General features: G+C 38.5%; 1 protein-coding gene and 2 long non-coding RNA genes across 7 annotated transcripts in view; 1 reads left to right on the top strand and 2 right to left on the bottom strand.

The window, feature by feature from the left end:
• Positions 1-6,355, top strand: part of LOC123775292 (sodium/potassium-transporting ATPase subunit alpha-B) — a 31,643-nt gene extending 25,288 nt beyond the window's left edge. For both annotated transcript variants that reach the window (XM_045770321.2, XM_045770320.2), the window contains exons 12-15: positions 292-466; positions 2,197-2,327; positions 2,544-2,645; positions 6,021-6,355. In XM_045770321.2, the coding sequence (XP_045626277.1) occupies positions 292-466; positions 2,197-2,327; positions 2,544-2,645; positions 6,021-6,138 (526 nt within the window). In that variant the 3' untranslated portion in view covers positions 6,139-6,355. The remainder of the gene's footprint in view (positions 1-291; positions 467-2,196; positions 2,328-2,543; positions 2,646-6,020) is intronic.
• LOC138356039 (uncharacterized) overlaps positions 1-23,563 on the bottom strand; it is a 166,407-nt gene extending 142,844 nt beyond the window's left edge. The window contains exons 1-2 of one of the 2 annotated variants that reach the window (XR_011224102.1): positions 23,375-23,563; positions 22,383-22,925 (exon numbers count right to left, since the gene is read on the bottom strand). This is a non-coding gene — a long non-coding RNA (uncharacterized lncRNA). The remainder of the gene's footprint in view (positions 1-22,382; positions 22,926-23,374) is intronic. The other variant, XR_011224103.1, reaches the window with a different exon arrangement.
• LOC123775296 (uncharacterized) lies at positions 9,533-21,459 on the bottom strand. Of its 3 annotated transcripts, none has more exons than XR_011224100.1 (4): positions 18,754-21,459; positions 15,525-15,673; positions 12,546-12,755; positions 9,533-10,067 (listed from the first exon to the last, which is right to left on the bottom strand). It is a non-coding gene; the product is annotated as an uncharacterized lncRNA (long non-coding RNA). The 3 variants fall into 3 exon arrangements; XR_011224099.1 differs by having other exon boundaries at positions 12,546-12,752; positions 18,754-21,457; XR_006775055.2 differs by lacking the exon at positions 12,546-12,755 and having other exon boundaries at positions 18,754-19,101.
• Positions 23,564-25,568: the final 2,005 nt, after the last annotated feature.

Raw genomic sequence — 25,568 nt, 5'->3', positions numbered from 1 at the left:
GATACAATTTATATTGGTTATTTATACTTTACATAAAAAAAGTTTAATTATAAGCAATATTGTAATACCTGTATAATGAAGAATGTCAATGTTCTTTTAAATCATTAAAATGTTGTTGTCTTCTAAATATATTTTATATTTAATCCAAACTCTCTTGGTTAAACTTGAGGGAAGCTAAAATGATAATGAACATCTGTAATTTTTATGACATTTCTGAAATTTATCTGTAAATTAATTATTTACCAACAATATTTTGTCAGTGTCCAGAATGATTTATTTCCTACACAACAGGCTCATCTCCATGGCTTATGGTCAGATTGGTATGATCCAGTCAATGGCGGGGTTCTACACCTATTTTTTCATTATGGCACAAAATGGATTCATTCCTCAAAAACTCTTTGGTATCCGTCAACGATGGGATTCGTTTGCCATCAATGATTTGGAGGATTCCTACGGCCAGGAATGGGTGAGTGTTTGCTTTATATATATATATATATATATATATATATATATATATATATATATATATATATATATATATATATATATATATATATATATATATATAACACACACATATATTTGATTAATTCATGTGGTTATTCAACCTGTTTGTAACTTACAAGTAAATTTGCTTCTACCATGTTATGGTAACTTCTTCCACAGATTTCCATCCCAATTTACGAACCATTCCTTACCTATTTATTTTATAAATATATATTTCCCCAGTTTTAAACCATTGTTTCTTGTTCTAACGTTGATATATATTTTTATCTCCTTATTCATATTTTCCTTGTTAATCTCTTTCATCCATTTGTACTCTTCAATTATGCCCGTTCATTCTGAACATATTTCTAGGAATATCATTTTTTTTTTCTTAGTACCTTAAACCTTCTTTCTTCGTTATCACAAGAATTTCCATCTTTCTACTTTGTACTGTGTCCAAAACTGTACTGCATAACTAAAAGTGAGGGATTCATAATAAGGTCAAGATAGTGGAATAATATTATTGCAGCTTTTATTACTAACGTTTCTATGTATGAATCCTGGTATAGTATTGACCTCATTTCTAATAGTTAAGCATGGATTTATTGATTTATATCCCTAGTAATAATGATTCCTTGATTCTTTTTACAATATGATATCGCAATTTCACTATTTTCGTAATATTTATTAGGTCTGATTTCTTCTCAATTGCTAAGAACAGTGCACTTGACAACATCTGCTAATTTTCAGTTCACTTTGACTCAGGTCAGGTCTCCTGTAACGCTTCTGCGTCTTCATCTGAATTTATCACCTACACAATTTTAGCATCATTGAACAATTTACTGATAGTTACTGTTTATTCCTATGCCTAAATTATGACAAACCCTTGAAAAGGAAACCTGAACTTAGTGCAACATACAAAACAAGGCCCCGATATTTGTCAGGTTGATAAAGAAATAGGAAATCACACCTATGCAAGTGGGCTAAAAAAAATTAACCCAGCAAACATTTACAGGAAGATAAACCAGAGGAAGCATTATTGCATCGTACAAATATTTTTAAATTCAATATTCTGATTCTGGCTGAAGCATAGAAAAAGGTGGACAAGGGATAGACTGCTCAACACGAAATAGAACGAAACCAGGAATCAAAATAATCACCGGGATATAAGTAATTGAGCCTTCAGTGTATTAGGGGGTTCAGACCAAATGAGTTCACAGGTTTATGAGTAGAGTACATGTCTAGGAATTTGTGAGTAGTGTTGCAGGAGATTCTTGAGAAAGGGTGCACTTAACAGCTAATCCTCCCAACCAACAAGTACTGTTAGGGTGGCACTTAGACCAGTACAGTTACATGCCGTTAAGGGATCACCTTGGGTGTGGAGACCTCACAAATCCCAATTGTGTTAGTATTTTAGAAAGAGGTTTTTATAACTGTTTTGGTAACTTTACACAATCACTAACATGTTTATATGCCTGCATATCCAAGTTTTATTTGTGTACAATTGTGTGCTAACTTCAAAATATAAATAGTTAATTCAAAAAACGGAAGGGAGTATAGTTTGTTTAATTCAAAGCAGGTTAACAATAATGCATCTTTCTTTCCCACCGTGTCTTCAAAATTTTCCCAGTGACAAGCATGTTTATTAAATTGTTACTCTATTTATTTGTTGCAAATAAGTAATTAACTTTAACTTCATGTCTTTCTCAGACCTACCACGACCGCAAAATTCTAGAGTATACATGTCACACAGCCTTCTTCATTTCCGTTGTTATTGCGCAATGGGCAGATCTGATAATCTGCAAGACCCGACGTAACTCCATTTTTCATCAGGGAATGAAGTAAGTACACTTAAATTATTTTAATTACGAAACAGCAGAAGATAATTCACGTCAAGTGTTTTTCCCAGAACTAGTTGATTGTAAGTTTAAAAGGCATTCAAATTCTTCAAACTGCATTTTCTTCCTTAGAGGACATTTATATCTGCCAATAAAAGCTTCTATTAATTGCTTCCATCACATGCCATTATGTGATAATACGAGTTTGTTGTTTTACAGGAATATGCATCTGAACTTTGCTTTAGTCTTCGAGACTCTTCTGGCTGCCTTCCTCTCCTACACCCCAGGGATGGATAAGGGTCTTCATATGTACCCCCTCAAGTAAAGATTATTATTTTCGTTTTAATTCAAAGTAAAATCGGATTAACACAAAAGAAAGAAAGAAACATTATAACAATATAATATACTATAAAGAAATCACAATGACGTGATATGTAAATGAGAAAATCAGTCGGAGAAATGTGGAGATATAAACTAACATAAACCAACATTCTAGTAAATACCAGATGCTTGCATCTGGTATTTACTAGATGATGTCCCACCACTCCCATCACTCTGATGTCCCACCATTCAGCCAAGATGGGACAAATCCTTTTCAACCTGGAAGTCTACTGAGTGCACTAAGAGAGATCTGAAAGTCCCAGCTGGTGCCTCATCTAGGTTTTACGAATAGCCCACATACACTCTGGCCTGTGGGGTATAGAGTTTTCCACCATATGCCCCCATCAAGACACAAAGAGATCACAATGGCGTGATATATAAATGAGAGAATCACGCCATTATGATTTGTTTGTGCTCTGAAGGGACCATTTGGTGAAAAACTACATTGTCCAGCATGCTAGAGTATAGGCAGGCTATTAGTAATACCTGGTTGTGGCACCAGGTGGGACTTCCAGACCTCTCTTAGTGCACTCGGTAGACTTCCAAGTTGAATAAGTTTTGTCCCATCATGGCTGAATGGGTTGGTGTAACCATCTGGTATTTACTTGAACGCTGGTTCATGTTGGTTCTAATCCCCGCAATGCTCTAATTGACTCTCATTGATATGTCAAGCCATTCTGATTTTGTGTTCAGAAAGGGGGCGAGTGGATAATGGAGAACTCCATTATCCACATGCCAGAGTGTAGACAGGTTATTTGTAAGACCTGGTTGTGGCACCAACTGGGGCCTTCCAGACTCCCTCAGTTGATACAGTAGTTCTGGGATGAACAGCAATGTCCTATAGTAGCCAAGTGGGTTAAGACAAGCATCTGGTATTCATTAGAACGCTGGTTCAAATCCTTGCTCTGCTCCAACTGATTTTCCCATTGATATATCACTCCATTGTGATTTCTTTGTGATCTGAATGGGGGCATTTGGAGGAGAATTCCATTTTCCACATGCCAGCAACCTGTCCTCTTACAAAGAACGTTGCTTTTCTCTTGTATGCGTTACATAAGGCCAAAAATTGTCGCACTAGAAAAAGTAAGCGGCTCGCAAAAGTGACGTACTGTTCCATTTTCTGTTTTGGGTTCTCTGGTAGGTTAGAAGAGGACATTTTAAATTTACCGTCTTCTTGACGTTGGAAAACCTTTGGATGACGGGCTGATGCCAGAGTGTAGGCGAGTTACTCATAAAACCAGGTAGTGACACCTCATGGCTCATACTGATTGTCTCATTGATGCATCGAGTTAATGTGATTTCTTTGTGCATTTAAAGAGAAGCGTGGGAGGTAAAATTCCTAGATGACAAGCCAGAGTGCATGAGGGCATTGTGTGAAACCCTGATTAGCCTTCATTGTAAGCCTCAGGAACCCAAGAGGATTAATTGAATCCCAGGTTGCAATGCTTTTACCATGTTATGGTGTAGTGGTCTAAGGCATTTGCTTGAGAGTACAAAGAGCACTTAGGTTCGAATCCTCCTGATGGCTCCTACCAATTTTCTCCCTAATCCATCACGTTACTGTGATTTCTTTGTGTATTTATATATCCAGCCAGTCCTCTTAAGCGTTTCCAACATCTCTAAACCGATGCACTAAATTGCCCGAGCCTAACCTAACCGAGGACCCACGAATAGAAAGCGGGACATCACATCAATCTTGCGAGCTGATATGATTTTTAGTACAACAATGTTTGGTCTTAGGGGATGTTGCGTATCAAAATGCAATGCAGTGTACTATTCAAGAGGACGGGTTGGACTATCCGTGGTGTTAAACAAACTAGTAAAAGAATGAGATGAAGTGCTTCCTTTTCTTCACGTGATCTGAAGGGGCCACTGATGTCTTTTTTGATGGTCCTTTTTTTCTACCACAGACGTCGCCACACATTTACAATGCTAACCAGCATATCTACATTTTCGTCTGTCCTTCATGGATAGGGTTAGAGATGTGTTATACAAGTGATTGCAGTACTTATAAAATGCTAATCTAACCTACATACAGAAATACATAAATACACAGATTTACGTCTGCCCTACATAAAAAGTATTAGATGTGTTTTTTTTACACAATGTCATTAATGTGCGTTTACAAAGGTGAAATGCAATTCTGACCAGCTTCCACATATCCTGTATACATACATAAACACATACATACATATACATACATACATATACACATACATACACACATACATTTATGTCTCACCTACTTTGACAGGGTAAGGTAGCTGCTATATAAACTAGTGTGGTATTAAGCACCAAACCACTGAAGGTGATTAGGGTGCTCTTACAAGCTCAGGTTATAGTTACATCACTATTGTATAACTGGTGCATTGTATAAATAGTCAATCTTGGGTACAAGTCCAATCTATCATCAAGTGTTCCAGTATTCATATAGTATTTACAGAGTTCAGCATACCTCATTCCAGGAGGGCGAAAGTCAGTCAATATAGAACATTCTTCAATATAATGTTCAACGGAAAGCATGTTTTCTCTTTCACAAAATTGACACATGATGTATTAGACATTTGGGGTTTGAGAGAGCTACCAGATCTCAGGCTTATTCTAGCCACTGTAATATCACATTGCCGAGTTCTTGCCCTATTAGTTCCATATATAAATGTCTCCTCACGATATTTATCATAATGTTTAATGCTACAACTTTCAGGTCTTAGTGAATTTGTTAGGTCAGTAAGATTTTCATTAGATATTTGTTTAAATATTATCTTTGTCACTGCTAATGAAACACCCATATTAATTTATACTACTGGTCTACTACAGGCGGTCTTTGCAAGCATATAAACAGTATCATGCTTTGAGATGCCAACATGTGATGGTATCCAAAGGAATTTAATTTAAAATCTGTTTTCTTTAGCAACTAAAACAATCATTCGAATATGTTCGAAAACTTTTGAATATGTTCGAATAGTTCGAATATGAACTAGTTTGTTCATCACCACGAATAGTCCAACCCGTCCTCTTGAAGAGTATATTGCATTTTGACACGTAAATCCCCCAAGGCCAAAAATTATATCTTTCTTGACGGTCCTTATGTAACAGCACCAAATATAGTTACTTCCTTTCTTCCTTTGTAAAGTAGCGGCTGAGTCTTAATGACGCTAAATATTGAAGCATATAGAAACTTTACTAGCCATTTAATGAATAATTTAAATAATATTTATTATACATGGCAATAGTTTATAATTAGATAATTTGTACTGGCTGTCACTGACAGTTTCAACAATGAAGTGTGTAATCGGTGCAATTATATTTGTGCAGGTTCAACTGGTGGCTGCCAGCCATTCCCTACTCAATACTCATCTTTACATATGATGAGTGCCGTAAATACTTCTTACGCAACAACCCTGGATCCTGGATTGAATCGGAAACGTATTAGAGTGTTTATGGAGCTGAAGAATAGCAATCATCACCTGCCACCAACAGCAGCAGCCTCTCAAAAAACAATACTTGTCATGTTAACAGAATATTAAGGAAACTTAATATCCTAATAAGAGCTAGTTTGTAGTTGAGGTTGAGAATAATTAGTGAACGAGTGTGCTGGTGATTAATGCGCTCCCCTGTATGATTCTGTAAAATATTTCTTTGTAATTTGCTGAAGATTTATTATTGTTAATTTAAACCTTTTACTTATATATATATATATATATATATATATATATATATATATATATATATATATATATATATATATATTGGCAGCCGGTTTTCATTTATACATGTTTCATTGAATATGACTGCATATTCTGTATTGATTATTTCTTGTTTATGGCTTCTATCCCTCTGACTAGTGCTCTAGCATCTTTCATATTCAATGAAACATATATATATATATATATATATATATATATATATATATATATATATATATATATATATATATATATATATATATATATGTCGTACCTAGTAGCCAGAACGCACTTCTCAGCCTACTATGCAAGGCCCGATTTGCCTAATAAGCCAAGTTTTCATGAATTAATTGTTTTTCGACTACCTAACCTACCTAACCTAACCTAACCTGACTTTTTCGGCTACCTAACCAAACCTAACCTATAAAGATAGGTTAGGTTAGGTTAGGTAGGGTTGGTTAGGTTCGGTCATATATCTACGTTAATTTTAACTCCAATAAAAAAAAATTGACCTCATACATAATGAAATGGGTAGCTTTATCATTTCATAAGAAAAAAATTAGAAAAAATATATTAATTCAGGAAAAATTGGCTTATTAGGCAAATCGGGCCTTGCATAGTAGGCCAAAAAGTGAGTTCTGGCTACTAGGTACGACATATATATATATATATATATATATATATATACAACTTTAGAACACTTTCCCACCAGGAGACTCGAACCCTAGCCAGCACAGAAGCCTTCCAGCAACTGGCATAACAGGTACGCCTTAACACGCTCCACCACCAGTTATGCCAGTTGCTGGAAGGCTTCTGTGCTGGCTAGGGTTCGAGTCTCCTGGTGGGAAAGTGTTCTAAAGTTGTATACTTCACTCTCGTGTTTAGGAGAGTTGTGCCTTATATATATATATATATATATATATATATATATATATATATATATATATATATATATATATATATATAATGTCAACACATTCTCCTGAAATGATAGTACTTATAGTAACTATTGGGTCCAAGGTATCAATATGTAGTGATGGACCACAGTAAATCATTTTTTGTACTATTAATTATATAGTCCTGACAAAATTAAGCTAAAAACTAAACTTAAATATTCCTAAGCCTAGTATAGCACATATATGTACTACATTAGGCCTACGATACCGTGTATTATGTCTATCATTGCTAGATGTTAGGTTAGGCTAGGTCTTATATTTATGTTGCGGTTAAAAACTTTCCTGATTGTTCAAATTCAATAATGCGAGTCAACTTTCTGGTGGTCACTCACTACATATTGGTACTTTCAACTATCTGGTTGAAAGTATATATATTTGGTCGAAAGTATTAAATATACATACTTAGGGGGTTAGCCAGCATTGTCCGGGTTAGTATGTCTGTCTCCATTCTTTCTCTCTACATATAGCTCTCTCTCTCTCTCTCTCTTGCTTTCGTCCCCCTTTACCCTACAATATTACGAATAACACATTAAGACCAAGTGTCAGTATGTCTTAATATTATTATTGACATTCACATAGAATATAATAGTTCCCCCTTTTGAATCTGTGGGCCAGCCTTCAGTTTTTTCTGGTGGTTGAGGCTGGGGGATTGAATTGAATTGATGTGTTTTATGGAACACATAAATTCCATATGGAATTTAATATAAATTCCATATGGAATTTATGTGCTCAAACTAAAGCGCATTCACGCCTTAGTGTGAAAAGCGTGAAAATTCTGTTAATTTTCCAGAGATCGGTAAATAATAGTATATATATATTTATATATGAAAAAAATTATTTTGATTTTTCTCAAAATATTACGACAGGTAGCTGGCGGGCAATGCCAAAAACCACTGTGGGGGTCAAAATGCGACCCCCTGGCACCCTGTTCCCTTTTTAAATTCTGGCTACCCCGACCAGTCTATGTTTATTCCGTGTCCCAGACCATTCCACCTGCAAATTTGGGTGATGATAATCCCAAGCATCTGACCTCCAACTTTAGACAAAACGATATTCCCTTTTATTAACATCTTTATTTACACAAATTAATTACAATTTTGCCTAATCTGAGGAATTCAATTAAGTCTTAAGAGAGTGAGGATACTGCTGGTATTCGCGGCCACACAGGACAGAGGGTCATACACAAGACAATAGATCTGAACTGAAGACAAGCACATATATATATCATGGTTACAATCAATGTTCAATGTACGAATATGTAAATACAACTTTCTATTGTGCACTGTCACACAAGGGCAGGGATGAACCCATCCCTGGGCAAAAGTTGCAGCTTAATAATAATAATATAAATAAAATTGTTCTTCATTCTTTAAAATGGACAAGCAAATTTAGAATAAATTGTTAGGATGTCGTCCAGTACACCAGATTCAATGAAATATTTTCACAGTAGGTGGTACAATAGGCCAGGAGGTCTAAAATCTTTTAAAGTTTCACATTCAACAATATAGTGTTCTAGTGAATGCATTAAAGGTTTGTCACAGAGTTTACAATCTGAATATTCTCGTAGTGGCTCAGTCTCATTAACCTGCCAGATATGTCTATAGCCAAGGCGAATACGCGCAATGATTACATCACATTGCCTGGTCCGGCTACTGTGCTGATCATACAAATACCTATTATTACAAAAGTTGTCATAGCTTTTAATACTGCAGCTTTCAGGTCTCTGGGCAATTCTTAGCTCTTCTAAATCTGAATTAATTTCTTTAATTTGTATGTTTCTAATAATTGCATTAGATAGTCCAAAGTCATAATCAAGTGTTTTTATCCTGCAAGCCTCATTGGTCAATCGATCTACAGTCATATTTCCCAACTCCAACATGGGATGGGATCCACACAAATTTTATACAATAGTTATTATCATTGGCAAAAAATTACATTCCATTTAATATTACAAGCTACTTTAGACAAAAATTGTGATGGGTTATTTAAGTACTGCAGAGCACTTTTAGAGTCACAGAATATCACTCCACCCCCATTGAGCTTAAGGTACACAGTGGCTAGATAAATTGATTGTACCATTCAACACTACAAAAGACTGGCTCTAGAAGCCAGTCATTTGTAGTGGTAAAGTTATTAAAGTAAAAAGCTCCTAGGTATGCAAAAAGTTCTTAGTTCTAAACTTTATGACAGCGTGCATGAATTAGAATGAAAGCATGACTCAAGTATAATAAAATACTGGCAATTTTCTTCATTGTTAATTTAACCCCAAGAGCATTCACCATACATAAATTGAGACTTCTAACTCTGTAGTGCCTGTTCGGCTTCTACCAAGTCATGCTCAAGCTTAGTTTTTGTTAGTGTAAACAGATATTTAGTTTGTGGGAAGATGAATTAAAAGTTGTTGAAATGATTGGTTGTCTTATGTTTAACCATTCAGAATGATTCTCAATATCATCAAAACTGACTTTGTTTACCACAAAAACAGTGCCGAAATTAGCTGCCAGGTGTAGGATCTTGTTGTTTTAGTTTAAATTATTTGATCATACTGTATGTGAACCGTTGATAGAGGTCTTGTTGTGGAGACTTGTGACAAGCAAGGAACTATTGCCTCTGCGTGACCTGCAGCAAATCACTGTGGTTCTGTGTAGTAGCCATTTACAGTGACTTTGTGCTTGTCATCCTTCCAAGCTTCGTACTAAAGCAACTAGCCGTGGGTCGGCCTTTGTACATAGGGGATACAGATATAATAATTAATAGTAAGGACAAGATTAAATACCGAGGCAACTATATCTTGTTATAAAGCAGTATTAATGGCACTCAAAATTTATATTTATTTTTTATGGAGGCAGGGGAGGAACTCACATGATCCTTTAAAAGTCTCAAATGCTTGAGACGAAACTTTGTGCTCAAAGCATTTGAGCAAATCAAAGGATACCAAGGGAATGTCACTTTTGTTCAAGTGTTAATGTCACGTTATTCCGTATCTCGGTTCCCACGTTCATAAAGGGAAGATTCTGGAATGTGGTCACAATATCATCGTATATTTTAAATGTCAAGACTGGATCTTCTTCTGAGTACTGAAGTTAACAATAAACTGTTTGGAATTGTGCACAGTTTGTTTACATCTGCCAGTGAAGTAGCACAGTTAAATTGAAGAGTATTCATAAGTAAAAGTCTTTGAATATGTTCTCAATTTTACATGGTACCACATTCCTGAAGACTCCACGTAAAACATTGTTGAGAACCTTGGAAGAAAATTAGGAAGAATTCCAAGACAATTTAATTTGTTCGTCCAACTTTTCGGGGTGGACGGTAGAGCGACGGTCTCGCTTGGTCGGCGTTCAATCCCGGACCGTCCAAGTGGTTGGGCATAATTCCTTTCTCCCCGTCACCCCGTCCCATCCCAAACCCCTTTCCTGACCCCTTCCAAGTGCTATATAGTCGTAATGGTTTGGCGTTTTCAATGATAGTTCCCTTCCCTTCCGACAAATGATAACGTTTATTAACGCAGTGATCCAGCACAATAAACTAGGCTAATTTAAGTAATAAGAATAGAACAACGAATGTCAAACAAGATAAAAAACATACTGAGGTCAGGAATATCATACAGATGAGTCACGTTGGCAAAAGAAATTATAGGATGCAACATGTGTACTTAAAGTGACATACAGACGTAATAGGCCAGTTAAGTACATACTGAAAAGGAACAGGAAGTTTGGAGGCGCACCAGAACACAGTGAGGTGTGTCTGAGCCAAGATATTTAAAGAGATTAACAAAAGGAAGCAAAATTGGGGAGGGAGGAATGAAGAGATAAAAGAGCAAGGAATAGCAATACCTTGTGCAGACGATAAGTTGAAGTATGTTGACCAGACCACACACTAGAAGGTAAAGAGACGACGACGTTTCGGTCCGTCCTGGACCGTTCTCAAGTCGATTGTGAATGGCTCAATCGACTTGAGAATGGTCCAAGACGGCCCGAAACGTCGTCGTCCCTTCCCCTTCTAGTGTGGTCTGGTTAGCAATACCTTAATGCTGGCAAGCCCATCATATTAGCCAACCACACACCAGATCCAGTGAATCGACATTTCGTTCACTGTGATCATCGGAACCTCACATTCCCATCAAGACCCTCCAATGGAATGAAAATAACCGAGTCCTAGTCACCATACATTCTTCCCTCCATAATAAACATGGAACAATTTGAAATCCCCCAGCAGAAACTCAGCTCCCTAGTACTAGAGAACTGTGTGTAGGTAATGTATACTAGTACTAGAGAACTGTGTGTGTAGATAATGTATGTGAATGCAGATGAAAAAATAAATACGGTTGTGTAACTGCAAGAGAGAGAGAGAGCACTGGAATTATAGCCACATATTGCATTCACAGACGAAACTCAAGAGAATAATAGACAATGTTATTTCCTTGAACACCTACCAGGTAACGGAAACGAAAAGGAACAACGGATAATGATAGCTTATGGTTGGACTTAGTTTTAATTTTAATATCTAAAATTTAAAAGTTTTTAAAAGTTTAAAAGTTTAAAAGTTAAAATTTAAAAGTATTAATTAAATATCTATAATAGATGTGGCCAATCCACAGAAATGTAAAATATGTATGGTAACAGCAAATTGAAGTGATGGTTACATACAATTCTCAGCAAATAGCAGGAAGCCAAGTTTAGTGTATGATGATAGCAGCCTGAATGGCTGCTATCAACGTAATGGAGAATCAACGTAAGCAATGAATTGAGAATCAACGTAAGCATTGGAGTGTGGACATGCCATCTAATGCGTGTTGACATCAACCATAAGGGAACTGAATAGAAAAAACTGAATCTCCAAGATTGCAACGATACAGGGACAGCAAAATAAGTGGTTAAAACAAGTATATCTTGAAAAAGCACATACTGCAGCACAGGAAAGTATGGAGAAAGGAAAGCATGGCGAGAGGGATGTAAGGAGGGGAGATGTAAAGCATTGGAGGAGGGAGGAAAGCGTAGTGAGGAAAGTATGAACGAAGAGAAACATGAGGGAAGAAAGCATGGGAAGAGGGAAGCATGGAGAGAAAGAATGGGAAGCATGATGGGAGGTAGGGACGTATGGAGGGAGGGAACCCAAGAACGATGGTTGCCTGGAGGGAGAGAGAGAAGCTTGAAGGGAGGGAGGGGAGGTAGGGAGGGACTTTCTCTGGCACTAACCTTTCAGGACCTAGTTGTCGCAACCGATGAGTGTCCACGAGGTCGCTTTATGTACCAACTTTAGCAGTCCTCGTGAGTCATCACGCTGGCTTACCCCAGCATTTGTTTCTTCAAGTGTAACCGTATATCTAACAAACAACCCGCCATACTGGTAACGGGTGCCGCACTTTGTATCAAAGATACAATGATATTTGCCAGCTCTTCAATCTCCTCGGATGGTAACGGAGGAGTATATTAGCACATACATGCTAAACGAGACATTTATATACAAGATGCGCCATCGCATACGACGAATGTCATCGTATCATGTAAAATATTATATTTGACATTTGCCTTAAACCAGTTAAATTGTAGTATAGCATCGTTAATATTTGACGCTGCCCCTGGCAACACCAGCCGGTCTGACCACAAGTCTCTCTAAAACAGTCTTACGTCAGTTTGGTTTGCTAACGAGCTAATGCAAGAGTAGCCGCCGATGGTTACATCATGCTTAAAGAAAAAAAGGTCTGGTAAGAGTCTGCATTACACAAGGCCCTTCAGGGACCCGTGACTCGACCGACCCTGTAGGTCCCACTAGGTCCTGTAGAGGACTCTGTCCCACTAGGTCCTGTAGGGGACTGTGTCCCACCAGGTCCGGTAGGGGACTATGTCCTCCCGAATTCTGCAGAGGGCCCTATCCCCATGAGTCCTGCAGAGAGACTTATTCCCCAGGTCCTAAAAGGGGCCGTGTTAACCCCCGGGTTCTGCAGAGGGCCATGTCCCCTTGGGTTATATAGGGTGCCGTGTCCCTGGATCCTACTGGGGGCAGTGCACCCTCCTAGGTCCTGCAGAGGTTCATGTTCGCAAAGATCCTGTAGAGGGCCATGTCTTCCAGAGTCCTGCAGAGGGGAGGGCGTGATTCCCTGGGTCAAGCAGGAGGGCGAATCCCCCAGGTCCTGCAAGGAAAAGTGATCCGCAGGACTAGCGGGAGGCCGTCTCCCGCTGGGTCTTGCAAGGGGCCATGTCTCCCTGGAGCCTGCAAGGAGTCATGTCCCGCTGGGTTCTGCAGAGGGCCATGACTCTCATGTCGAGCCATGACACTCTCATGTCCATTAGGTGACTGTGTTCCCCGGGTCCAACAAGGTGCCATATCCCCTCGGGTCCTGCGGAGGACCATGACACACGAGGTCCTGCAGGCGGCCGTGTCCCCCGGGTCCTGCACAGGGCTACCCTGCAGGACAATGATAGCCAAACTGATCTGTTTGGCTATCATGGGAAGGGCCAGACGGAACTAGACTATGGGAGGGGCCAAACAGAGCTGTACTACCATGGGGAGGGTCGAGTTATCCTTCAAAGGGAAGGGCCAAATGGAGCTAGACTACCATAGGAAGGTTCAGACAGATACACTATCATCGATGGGGCCAGACAGAGCTAGACTCCAATGGGAGGGGGCCAGGCAGTGCTAGACTACCATGGGAGGCAACAGACGGAGCTAACTACCATGGGAGGCGACAGACGTAGCTAGACTACCATGGGAGGGGATAGATGGAGTTATACTACCATGAGGAGCTAACAGAGCTACACAATCATGAGGTAGGCCAAACAGAGCTAGACTACCTTGAGACGAAATAGCTACAGTACCATCAAAGAGGCCAGAGCTCGACTACCATGAGGCGGTATGTAAGATGCAGACGATGTAACAATAACGTGGCTGAAGATATGAAGACAAAACCACACACCAGAAGATGAGGAGACGACGACGTTTGGTCCCATCCTGGACCATTATCAAGTCGATTGTGTGTGGACCAAATTTGTTGGACCAAACAATTTGTTGGACCAAACAGAGCTAGACCACAATGAGAGGGACGAGACAGAGCTAGAAGCTAGACTTCCATAGGAGGAGCCAAACGGACCTAGATCTCAATGGGAGGGGCCAGACAGAGCTGGATCACCTTGGGATAGGCTAGACAGAGTTAAACTACATGGAAGCTAGACCCCGCATGGAAGAGGACTAGAAGAATGGTATCATGGGAGGGGGCCACACATAGCAAGACCACCATGGGAGGGGCTATACTTAGACCAAAGAGCCAAAGCTCAACGCCTGCAAGCACAACTTGGTGAGTACAAAGCTAGATTAACATGGAAGGGGTCAGAGCTAGTCCACAATGGAAAGGGCCAAACAACGATAAACCCCCATGCGAAGGGAGAACTAGAAATCCCTGGGAAGGACCAAACAGAGCTAGACTACCACGGGAAGGGACCAGACAGAACTAGACCACCAGGGGAAGGGCCATAAAGAGCTAGACCATCATAGCAAGAGCCAAATTACAATGGGAAGGGCAAGAAAAAATTAGGTCACCATGGGAGGAGCCAGACAGAGCTAGGATCACTATGGGAGGGCCATACCGAGCTAGATCTTCATGTGAGAGGCTAGAAAAACCTAGACTACTATGAGAGGGGCCAGTGCTAAACCATCATAGGAGGGGCCATACAGAACTCAACTAGGAAGGAAGGGAGCCAGACAGAGCTAGATCACCCTAGGATGGGCCAGATAGTACGAGACCACAATGACATGGAACAGAGCTAGACCTCCATGAGAGGGCCAGACAAAGCTAGACCCCGCATGGAAGAGGACAAACAGAGCAAGGCTACCATGGGGGTGACCAGATCGAGGCCAGACGCCGGAAACCCAGATAACGAAGGAAGCTGCAGTAACTGCCGGTAAACAAGCTCAGGCAACAAAGTATTGAAGAGGAATGGACAAGGATGTGAACAGTGGAGGCACACACACACACACACACACACACACACACACACACACACACACACACACACACACACACACACACATGATCCGAATACTGAAGTCATCTATAGAAGGTTTGCTGGAGAAATAGGAACTTAATATTGAGGAGAACACCTTCGAGTGGCAAGAGCTTGTTAGTGCCAGTCTGTGCAATATGATTAACACACATAAGCTCACTTATTGTGACACCATACCTGTCATTAAAATGGGAAGTTGGCTGACTGGTTTTATTGCTTAATGCCACCAGGCGTTGTCAGGAATATAATGGCTCATTAACCTGACCAGCGTTTCTTCACTATGGGGTGTCGGCTCCACGCGTCGACCCCTAGCACGGGTTGATCAGCTGAAATGTAAATTAAGCCGGGTGACCTTCCCAGTCCATCTCTGGTTCCGACTCTTTTTAACCAGATCGATGGTGAGCCGGTAGCACTGGAGATTATGACCCTCCTCATCTTCCTGGATCTTAGCAAATCAAACTAACTTTCTAGTCAAACGTGGAATCGATTTATTTATTTATTGGAAAAGAAATAATCGAACAATATACAACATAGTGTACTAAATGAAGATAGCAGGACTGACGTGCTTTTTTTGCTTACGTTTTGAGCACTCATCAAGAATTCAAACTATTATTAATATACCATTTTTATTAATATTGTTATTATTACAAAATTTATTAATATTTTTGTTATTAAAATTTGTATTAATATTTTTATTATTAAAATTTTTATTATTTTTATTATTATAAAATTTGTATTATTATTATTATTATAACATTTTTATTATATTTTTTTTGTATTAGTATAATTTAACTTTCTAGTGCCGCGTTCCATTGTTCTGACCAGTTCAATCTACCTATTCAAGCCTACCTATGTAGGCGTACCCTACCCTGCACGTACATCACTGCCGCACAGTCCAGCGCACAACCAAAGGGCCCAGCGGCGGCCAGAGCGACAGCACGTACTTCGTCCCCGCTCAAAGGCACCCAAAAAAAAGTGGACGGTCACCCTTTGTTCAAGCCACCCAATTTTAGGATCGCAGTGACCCGTCAGAAAAGTTTGTTGTACGATTTTTAATCACACAACAGATTTAAACGATGTATAATTTTATTTTAAACCGTGTATCCATTTAGATTTAGATTTAAACGATGTATAAGTCTATGGCGAGGCCGCAGACTTATACATCGAAACTTATGAAATACATTACTAACAACTTGGAAGACATTAATGTAGACCACTACTTTAAAAGGACCAATGTAACTCACACGACGAGGCAATAATTTCAAGCTCAACGGGCGATAATATAACAGAAAACAGATTTTTTCACCCATAAGATAAACCCATGGAATAACCTACCCTCCGATGCCGTAAATGCAAAGACATTACTCTAGTTAAAAATCCTAATATAAAAGATCCTCAGGAATAATGGTTTCTTAATGCATTCGTCGAGATCACTGGGGATGGTGGCCCTCACATCAATTCAGGAAGTCCTATCACATAAAATTGGATTCGCACATGTATAAGAGACACAGAGTATCAAACAATTAGGTCATTTTAATATACTAGCGAACCCTAATGGGTTCGCTAGTATATTAAAATGACCCCTAATTAAATGACCCTATAATTAAAATGATCCCTAATACTCTGGGATCCTCAGAGTGTGTATGGTGCTACATGCTAGCTCGATGCTAGCAAACTGACAGTGGAAGTATACTACAGTCTACAGGGCTGACACAGTAACAGCAGAGGAAGTTTCTCATCTGCATTATGTGATCAACGCGGCATCAGAAACCCAAACCCTTACAATGGGCATTTAACCACGAGGCAATAGATAGGGTAAATCTAACATCACAAGCAGAAGGAGAACAATTTCTTGTGCTAACATCAGAAGAGAGCATGATTTATCAAATTCAGGTAGGGGAAAAGCTCACCCCACTTCGTGTGATCACAATATTCTAAAATGAATTACAATTATAGAAACCCTTGTAAATGTCCATGATATTGACTTTCTAGATTACCCATCGAAAAGACTATCAAGGAATGAGAGAGGAAATTGGAAAACACCTGGAGGGAGCTGACAATTGACCATGGCATGGAAGCATTATGGGAAAATTTCAAGGTCATCACTGATCTCGATCAAAAATATGCGCCAAAAAGCAGAAAGAAAAGAAAGGGAACGAGATGGATGACACATTAGTAACAACAACTTTAATAACTCAGCGGAACCTCTGGAGAAGATATAAATCCACTATGAACATAATAGATTAGGCGATATATAAAAAGGCATTAAATTCACCCACCTGAGAAATCAGATCAGCTAAAAGAAACTACGAAAGAAAACTTGCCCAACGCATTGAGAAAGATCCAAAATAGTTATGCTTATGTAAGTAAAATCAAAACAAAGAACATTGCTAGGATCCTTCAAAGATGAGACTAAGTTATAATGGACGATAAAAAGGGTATAAAACACAGAATGAATACTATACATCAGTGTTCACACTAAAAAGAGTAGACGACATTCCATTACCCATAACATATGTTTAAAAAAAAGTGAAGAAAACAAATTAAGAGATATACCCATAACGTGCGACATAGTCAGGAAGGACACTGACAAACTAAGATTCAAAAGACCCAGGTGCGAATGGAATTTAATCCAAAGACATAATGGAAAAAAAGAAGTCGAAACTTCTTTTCAGAAAATCTCTTGACCAAAAAGTAGTTCTTCTAGATTGGAAATTTGCAAATGTCTCCCCTATTTTTATTAACGACAGAAAGAGATCAGCAGAAAACTACCGTCCGATCAGCTTGACAATAATCCAAAGGGAGGGAATCATTTATCAACACACACCAAACAATCTTGTAAAACCAACGCAACATAGGTTTGTTAAAAACAGATTCTGCCTTACAAACCTGCTCACATTTTTGCAAACAATAGCCAGCTATTCCGACAAAGAACTTCCGGTAGATGCTAGTATACATGAACTTTCCTAGAGCTTTTGATGAGGTACGTCATGAAAGACTAGCAAAGGAAATTATAGGCATATTAAAATAAATGGTAGAATACTAGAATGGATAAAACAATTATTAAAACAAAGCAAACAAAGGGTAGTGCTAAACGGGAATGAATCTGACTGGAGAAATGTGACGAGTGGCGTACCGCAAGGGTTCAATTTGAGGCCAACCTTTTTGTTATATACAACGATGACATAAATGAGAATATTACAAACCACATCATCAAATTTGCCGATGACACTAAGATTCATGATAAAAATGGGAAGTGAAAATGGTATTGTGACCTTACAAAAAGATCTGCATGAACACCACAAATGGTCAGAGGACTGGCAAAAGCTTTTTAATATCGAAAAATGCAAGACCTAGCATATATGGGCATAATAACCCACGTCACAACTACCAAATTAAACATTACCTTGCAGCAAATTGATGAAGAAAAGGACTTTGAAGTCAGAATCCATCATTCACTGAAAGTTGAAGGGACATTTGATATACCGCCGGCTTCCTGTCTTCGTCGAGGCCAGTAGTGTTAGTGGCCCTCATGTAAATTCAGGCAATTACTGTGTTACAAGATGATTTATCAAAAGGTGGTGTATCTCAAAGTGATGTATCACAAGGTTATGGTCAAAAGGCGATGTGTCACAACGTAATATTACACGGGATGTGTTACAAGGGAATGTGTCAATAGGTGTTGTGTCACAAAGTGATGAGTCACAAAGTGATGAGTCACAAAGTGATCGAATCACAAAGATTGAGTCACAAAGTTGAGTGTTACAAGGCGGTAACCGAGTCAACGCAGGCGTATGAGCAGGATGACCCGTTCAGGGTTTTTTATTAGTAGTATTTTCTACCACAGACGTGGCCACACATTTACAATGCTAACCAGCATATATACATTTTTCTTTTGTCCTCCATGGACAGGGTGAGAGATTTGTCAAACATACAGTTCATAGATTTTTTTAACCATCTGTTCAGGTAGTGGGCCGCCCAGCGAAGCTAGGCTGCAGACCTGAAGCTAGAACGTACAGTAGATGAACTACTGTATCTACACCAGTGTTTGGGGACGATATGTAAAACTTGGACTGGCTTCAGTAGAAGCCTCCAGACTACCTGTGGATTCAGTGGAATCCCAGGTTGTAAACATTTTTTCATGTCGTGGTACAGGGGTAAGGTGCGCAGCTTGGAGTTACTCGAGTTACTGCTCCAATTGATTTGTTCAAGAATATTTATTGATATAAATTTAAACAAAATTATTTTTAATAAACAAGTATTAATCTCTCATTAAACCAAGGTAACAGTATTTTACAATCATTTTTTAAGAATTCCTAGCAATAGCTGATATCTTATGATAAACAAAAGTTTTCAAAACATACCTATCACATTAATAAATCTATGCATAGGCTTTCAAAACCCATGTTTAAAGCAGCCTAAAATCTAAACGAAAGCATAAGAAATCGATTTTCTCTTTGGCTAAAATCATAATAAATAACTTTATCCGGATCAACACACCGAAACTTCTCAATTTACGTTGGCCATTTTCAATAACAACTATCCTTATGTTAATATTTTCAGTTAATCTAACAATAACAAAATTAAAGTCTAACAAGTACCAAAGAAAGAGTCAACAAAAATTCATATAATTCGGGGGTATGTCTCTTCACCCACTCCACCCTTCCCCAGGGGTATGTAAACACCCACTCGGACCCCTTCCCCCAGTGGGTACGACTGTTCTCTAACGACCCTTCCCCCAGAAGAATGTCTGTTCTCTCGACCCTCACCCAGGGGTATGTCATTTCACTCACTAGACCCACCTCAGAAGTGTGATTCATCATTCCCTGCAATACACCAGTGGCATAACTATTTAAGTCAGAAGCCACATATCATGAGAATGACTCTAAGTCACAACTAAGGAGTATGACTCCTTACTCTAAACCACATACCAGGAGTATGACTCCTCACCATAAGCCACACTCCATAAGTATAACTCCTCACTTTAAGCCGCATATCATGACTCCTCACTCTAAGTCACACATCTTGACTCCTCACTCTAAGCCACACACCAGGAGTGTGGCCTTCACTCTAAGCAATTCACCAAAATACTTAAAAATCAACTGCAACAAAAACATATTCAGAATTGCTTGATGACTGTTACAGAACAGACTACAGATTTTTTTCTACATTATATAATATACAATATAAAGATCATATTTACATCAATTTACAAGGGGAAAATACTACATTTATATACAGTTCATATAATTTTCAGTAAACCAATTTTTCATATCATCACAGAGCATGAGTTGTAAACCCCAAATGTAATAAAATGATCCTGCCTCACAAGAAACGTCAATACTTTCTCTACTGAGTAACCCTCCTACCTGCCTATCCACACACAAAAAAATTAATCAGAAAGTAGCATAATTATTGTATCCTTAATTTTCTTGCATTTTATATCAATATGAAACATTAAAAACCTCATTAAGTCCACTCTAATGCTTGGTCCACATAAAGCTTTAAGAGTGTCTGTAATCCAGTTTACAAGAACAACTTTCTGCTTACAGAAAGAAAATATATGCATATTATTCTCAATTTCTGTACATCAACAATAGGTCACACCTATTGTTGTCCTTAATGCCCAACATCAACAGCCTATCATTTGTAGGGATGGTCTCATGAATATAGCGTTGCAATGGTAGACATCCCGCAGTCTCAAAGTGGACACAAATAACAGCCATACAATAGTTCACGTTGTTTTGGGGCAATAAATTTAACATGAAGGTTCGCCCATATTACTCGCCAGTTAAAATGTGGATATGCCTCCTCCACTCTAGGAAGTGGATGAGGGAGCAGAACATCATACATGTGTTTACTGTTCATTAAAAAAACCTTCAACATTACAAATCCCCCTGAGAACATCAATTGCACAAGAATAAAAGTGAGGTGAAATACAGGCAAGGTCAGTATACTCTGGCATATGTATCAAGTAGCTAACACGAATTTTACAAAAATAATGCCCTAAAGCATTAACACTATTCCTTTGCATTATTTCCTTTCTAAATGTAACACATAATATATCCAATGACTTATGGTACACCTTCACTATCCCTATTCCACCGTCTTTCTTACCTTTACATAATGCTGTCCGTTTAATTGGTCGTTATCTACCGTACCATATACTGTATATATCTAAAAATAGTTTTGTCAAGCTCCATAGCATTTTTCTTATCGATTAGAAAACTGTGAGACAAATACCACACTCCAAACTAAATTTTGCAACTGATTATTACAGCCTTCTGAAACAGGACAGTTTAAGGGAGGCCACACATTGCAGCCATAATTAATAAATAAATAAATAAATATATATATATATATATATATATATATATATATATATATATATATATATATATATATATATATATATATATATATTGTATCTAGTAGCCAGAATGCAGTACTCGGCCTACTATGCAAGTCCCAATATGCCTAATAAGTCAAGTTTCCTGAATTTATATATTTTTCTATGTTTTTTCTTATGGAATGATAAAGCTATCTATTTCATTATGAATGAGTTTATTTTTTTTAATTTAAGTTAAAACTAACAGATATTTGACCGAACCTAACCAACCCTACCTAACCTAACCTAACCTGTTTAACCTAACCTAAACTAACATAACTAAGTCAATAATTTATGTTCTTAATATAATATAATAATAATATTTCATATTAACCAATTGGAAAAAAATATAAAAAATAAAGAAACTCACTCGGCCTAATAGGCAAATCGGGCCTTGCATAGTAGGCCGAAAAGTGAGCTCTGGCTACTAGTTACGACATATATATATTGAGGTGTAGCTAGCCTAGTCTGGATCCAGTGACGTAGACAAGGGAGTGAACACCTGGGTGGCAACAGAACGTCCGTCGCCTCGCTCACTCAACAAGCTGAACAAACCCATGTTCCCTGGCGGGAGGGAACACGCACGCATACACGCACACGCACGCACGCATACACGCACACACACGCACGCAAGGTCCTGCACTCACCTGTGGCGATGCCCTCGCTCGCGTCGTGGCCATCCCCCTTGTTCACTGCCACAGTACTTGACACCACGTAGGAGAAAGGAGTAAATGGAAAGGATGACGATAAGGGCATGATGATAAAAGCAGCCAAATTCCAGCGAAGGTGTCTCGTAGAGCCGACGTACAAGGAGTGTGGTGAAGCAAAGCTGCATTTTTAACTTTTGGTTCGCATCCAGAGGATAAAACAGGCGGAAATTTTCTCCACCAATTACGGGCTCGCCATAGTCCGTGCTACACTTTGTTCTGAGTAGCTAAATCTGAAACAACAACAACATTTTCCACCAATCTAATTGTTTGGAAGGATAGTCAGGGGTCACGTTTGGTCTACTGGTCTGCCAGTTGGCAAGTGGATGCCAGGTAGAGACTGGCGAATGTCAACACGGGTTGTGACCAATGGGAGTTGTTGTTGTTGGTGGTTAAGGGGCGAGGACGATCGAGGGGCCAGACGCGCCCCAACACATGGTAGTTGACACTGCGGCTCGGGGCGCCGCGCCGGGTAAATGGTTCCTTTAAAAAACACAACGAAAAGTTAAATATATTTATGTATTTTTTGTTAAATGTAACACTGTAAATAATTAAGAAATATGACAGTGTCAGACCACGGAGGAAAATTGAAACAGGAATTTCCTTAAGTACTTTCGTATATTAATACACCTTCAGAAGGAGTCAATTTTCAGTTTTTCAATTTTTCAATTTTCCTCCGTTGTCTGACACTGTCACATTTTTAATCACGTGTTTATTTTCGTGATATACACACAATTAAGAAATATATATTTATAAAATTATACAAATATTTATTATAATTTAAATAAATATACGATTCAATACAGGTCAAATAATTTTTTCAAATATAATTTAACATAAAAAATTGACATTTCATTGCAAAAGAAATTCCGATACAAACGGACCTAAGGAAAAATTACAGAAGAATTACAAAATTACAGAGGTGTACCCACCTTATCGGTGTATATACATTGAAAATATACTCTAGTCCTGGACATGTTCATTGCTAAAGTATTCTTGCTCGTCGATCAGTAAGCACTTGTCCGGCAATAATTAATAACCCTCCACATTTTACTAGGCTTGAAGCCCAACACCACTACAGGTTGGATAGTTTCAGTGGCATCTATTCGGCCTAGTATATTAGCGAGTGGAAACCTGGCAAGAAAGTAAATTAATATCTATTATTACTAAGTCTTGTGTGTCGCATACGTTTTTTAGGCTATTACAACGGAGCCTTTTATTCGACCGACAAAATACGAATATCTTGTATTCGTATTTTAAATAATAAATAAATATAATCTGCAAAGTATAACGTTTGGAGGATAATTAGGAGAGCATCTAAACCAATAATAAATAATATAATTAAGCCTACTGTAATCATTTATTTCAATACTAGTAGAAATGGAAGAATTACTATAGTAGCAGCACTAATAGTATTAGAAGCAGTACTAGTACTAGCATCATTAGTGGTAGTAGTAGTAGTAGTAGCACTAATGATAGCAGTAGCAACGCTAGTAGTAGTAGCAGTGCTAGTAATGTCATCACTAGTTGTAGGTGCAGCAACATTAATAGTAGTAGCAACTCCACTAGTTGTAGTAGCAACAGTACTAGTAGAAGCAAGAATTAGTTGTACCAGTAGAAGCAGGAATTAGCTGTACTAGTTGTAGCAGTACTAGTAGTAGTAACAACAGTACTAGTAGTAGTAGTAACAACAGCACTAGTAATAGTATTAGCTGTAATGGTAGTAACAATACTATAGTAGTAGTAGTATAGCTGTAATAATACCAACAGTTGAGAAGATTTGTGGATTGCGGTACATTGCGGGGCGGGTACCTTTGAAGAGTGGAGGGGGGAGAGGGTCCGGAGTGAGAGAGAGGGAGGAATTGATTTGGAAGTGAGGGATAACGGCAGTGGAGAGAGGATGGATTGAAGATGGTGGGTGTTGTGTAATGGTACTTACTGTAACTGGTGTGGGGTGGACCAGAACATTGAGATGATAACTGGTATATGTGGCTGGTGTGGGATGGTGTATTGAGCAACTTGACCAAATTAATTGCATCATATTTGTACGCTACAGATACAGGCAGACAAGTTTAATGCTTTTGTGAATTATAAACACATTGGAAATACTAATGTATACACTTTCCCGGACTAATGAGAATCGGCATCGTTAGGTTAGATGGGATGAGTCATGTAGAACATTTAATTTACACTTTGTATGCTTGTCCCATGGTGAGAATGGGCGGGTATTGCAAGATGTAAGCCTCACCAGTGGACGATATGCTAATATCTTAGGGAGGATGGGAACTGTGTGAGGCGTGTATAATGACCTCCCTATGGCTTTATAGCATACAGTTAGCTCTTGACGTTCCGTCTTTATATAATAATCATATTTACTTAGATCAAATTTATGCTTTCTGTAGCCTCGTTCTGCAGAGCGCTAAGCCATCTGTCTGCAACACTATTGTTTATTTTCTCACATTCACCCGGCAGTTTTTTTTTTTTTGACTGACTTTATGACTCTGTCCCCTGTATATGCCACTTTTGTGTATGCTGCCAAGATTGTTTACACGCGCCCCCGGTGTTATTGAAATTGAAATTGAAATTGAAATAAGTTTATTGAGGTAAAATACACACAAAGGGATGAGGTAGCTCAAGCTATTCTCACCCCGTTCAGTACAACGTGTTAGTACATACATAGACACACATCACAAACAATAAACCTGTTACCAAACATTCTGAGAGATAAACATGTACATTTCCTCCTTCACAAGTGGTATGGTATCAGACGTACACAAATACTTTTATGTCCTAGTTATACGGATAATTCAACAAAATATTACAGTCTTGGTGCAAAATTCTGGGTCAGGCTACCTGGACGTGTTTCCCAGTATCAATGTCCCTGAGGTCTCGTCTCTGAATAGGCCTCCAGTTGACAATTGATCCACCAGACGCATGCAATCCCACTCTTATGTTGTAAGTGAATTCTGGTCTCCTTCCTCTTCTTTTCAGCCTCATTACATTTATTATAATTGAACTCTTAAGTGGCAATTTGTCTTCCTAATCGATCAGTTTGAGTCATCGTGTTATAGTCAACAAGCTTTACATCATCTGTAAACATTGATATGTATCAGCTTACTTTGTTTG

Source organism: Procambarus clarkii, chromosome 70, assembly GCF_040958095.1.
Source record: "Procambarus clarkii isolate CNS0578487 chromosome 70, FALCON_Pclarkii_2.0, whole genome shotgun sequence".
NCBI classification, from domain to species: Eukaryota; Metazoa; Arthropoda; class Malacostraca; order Decapoda; family Cambaridae; genus Procambarus; species Procambarus clarkii.
This window is presented reverse-complemented; position numbering and strand designations above follow the sequence as displayed.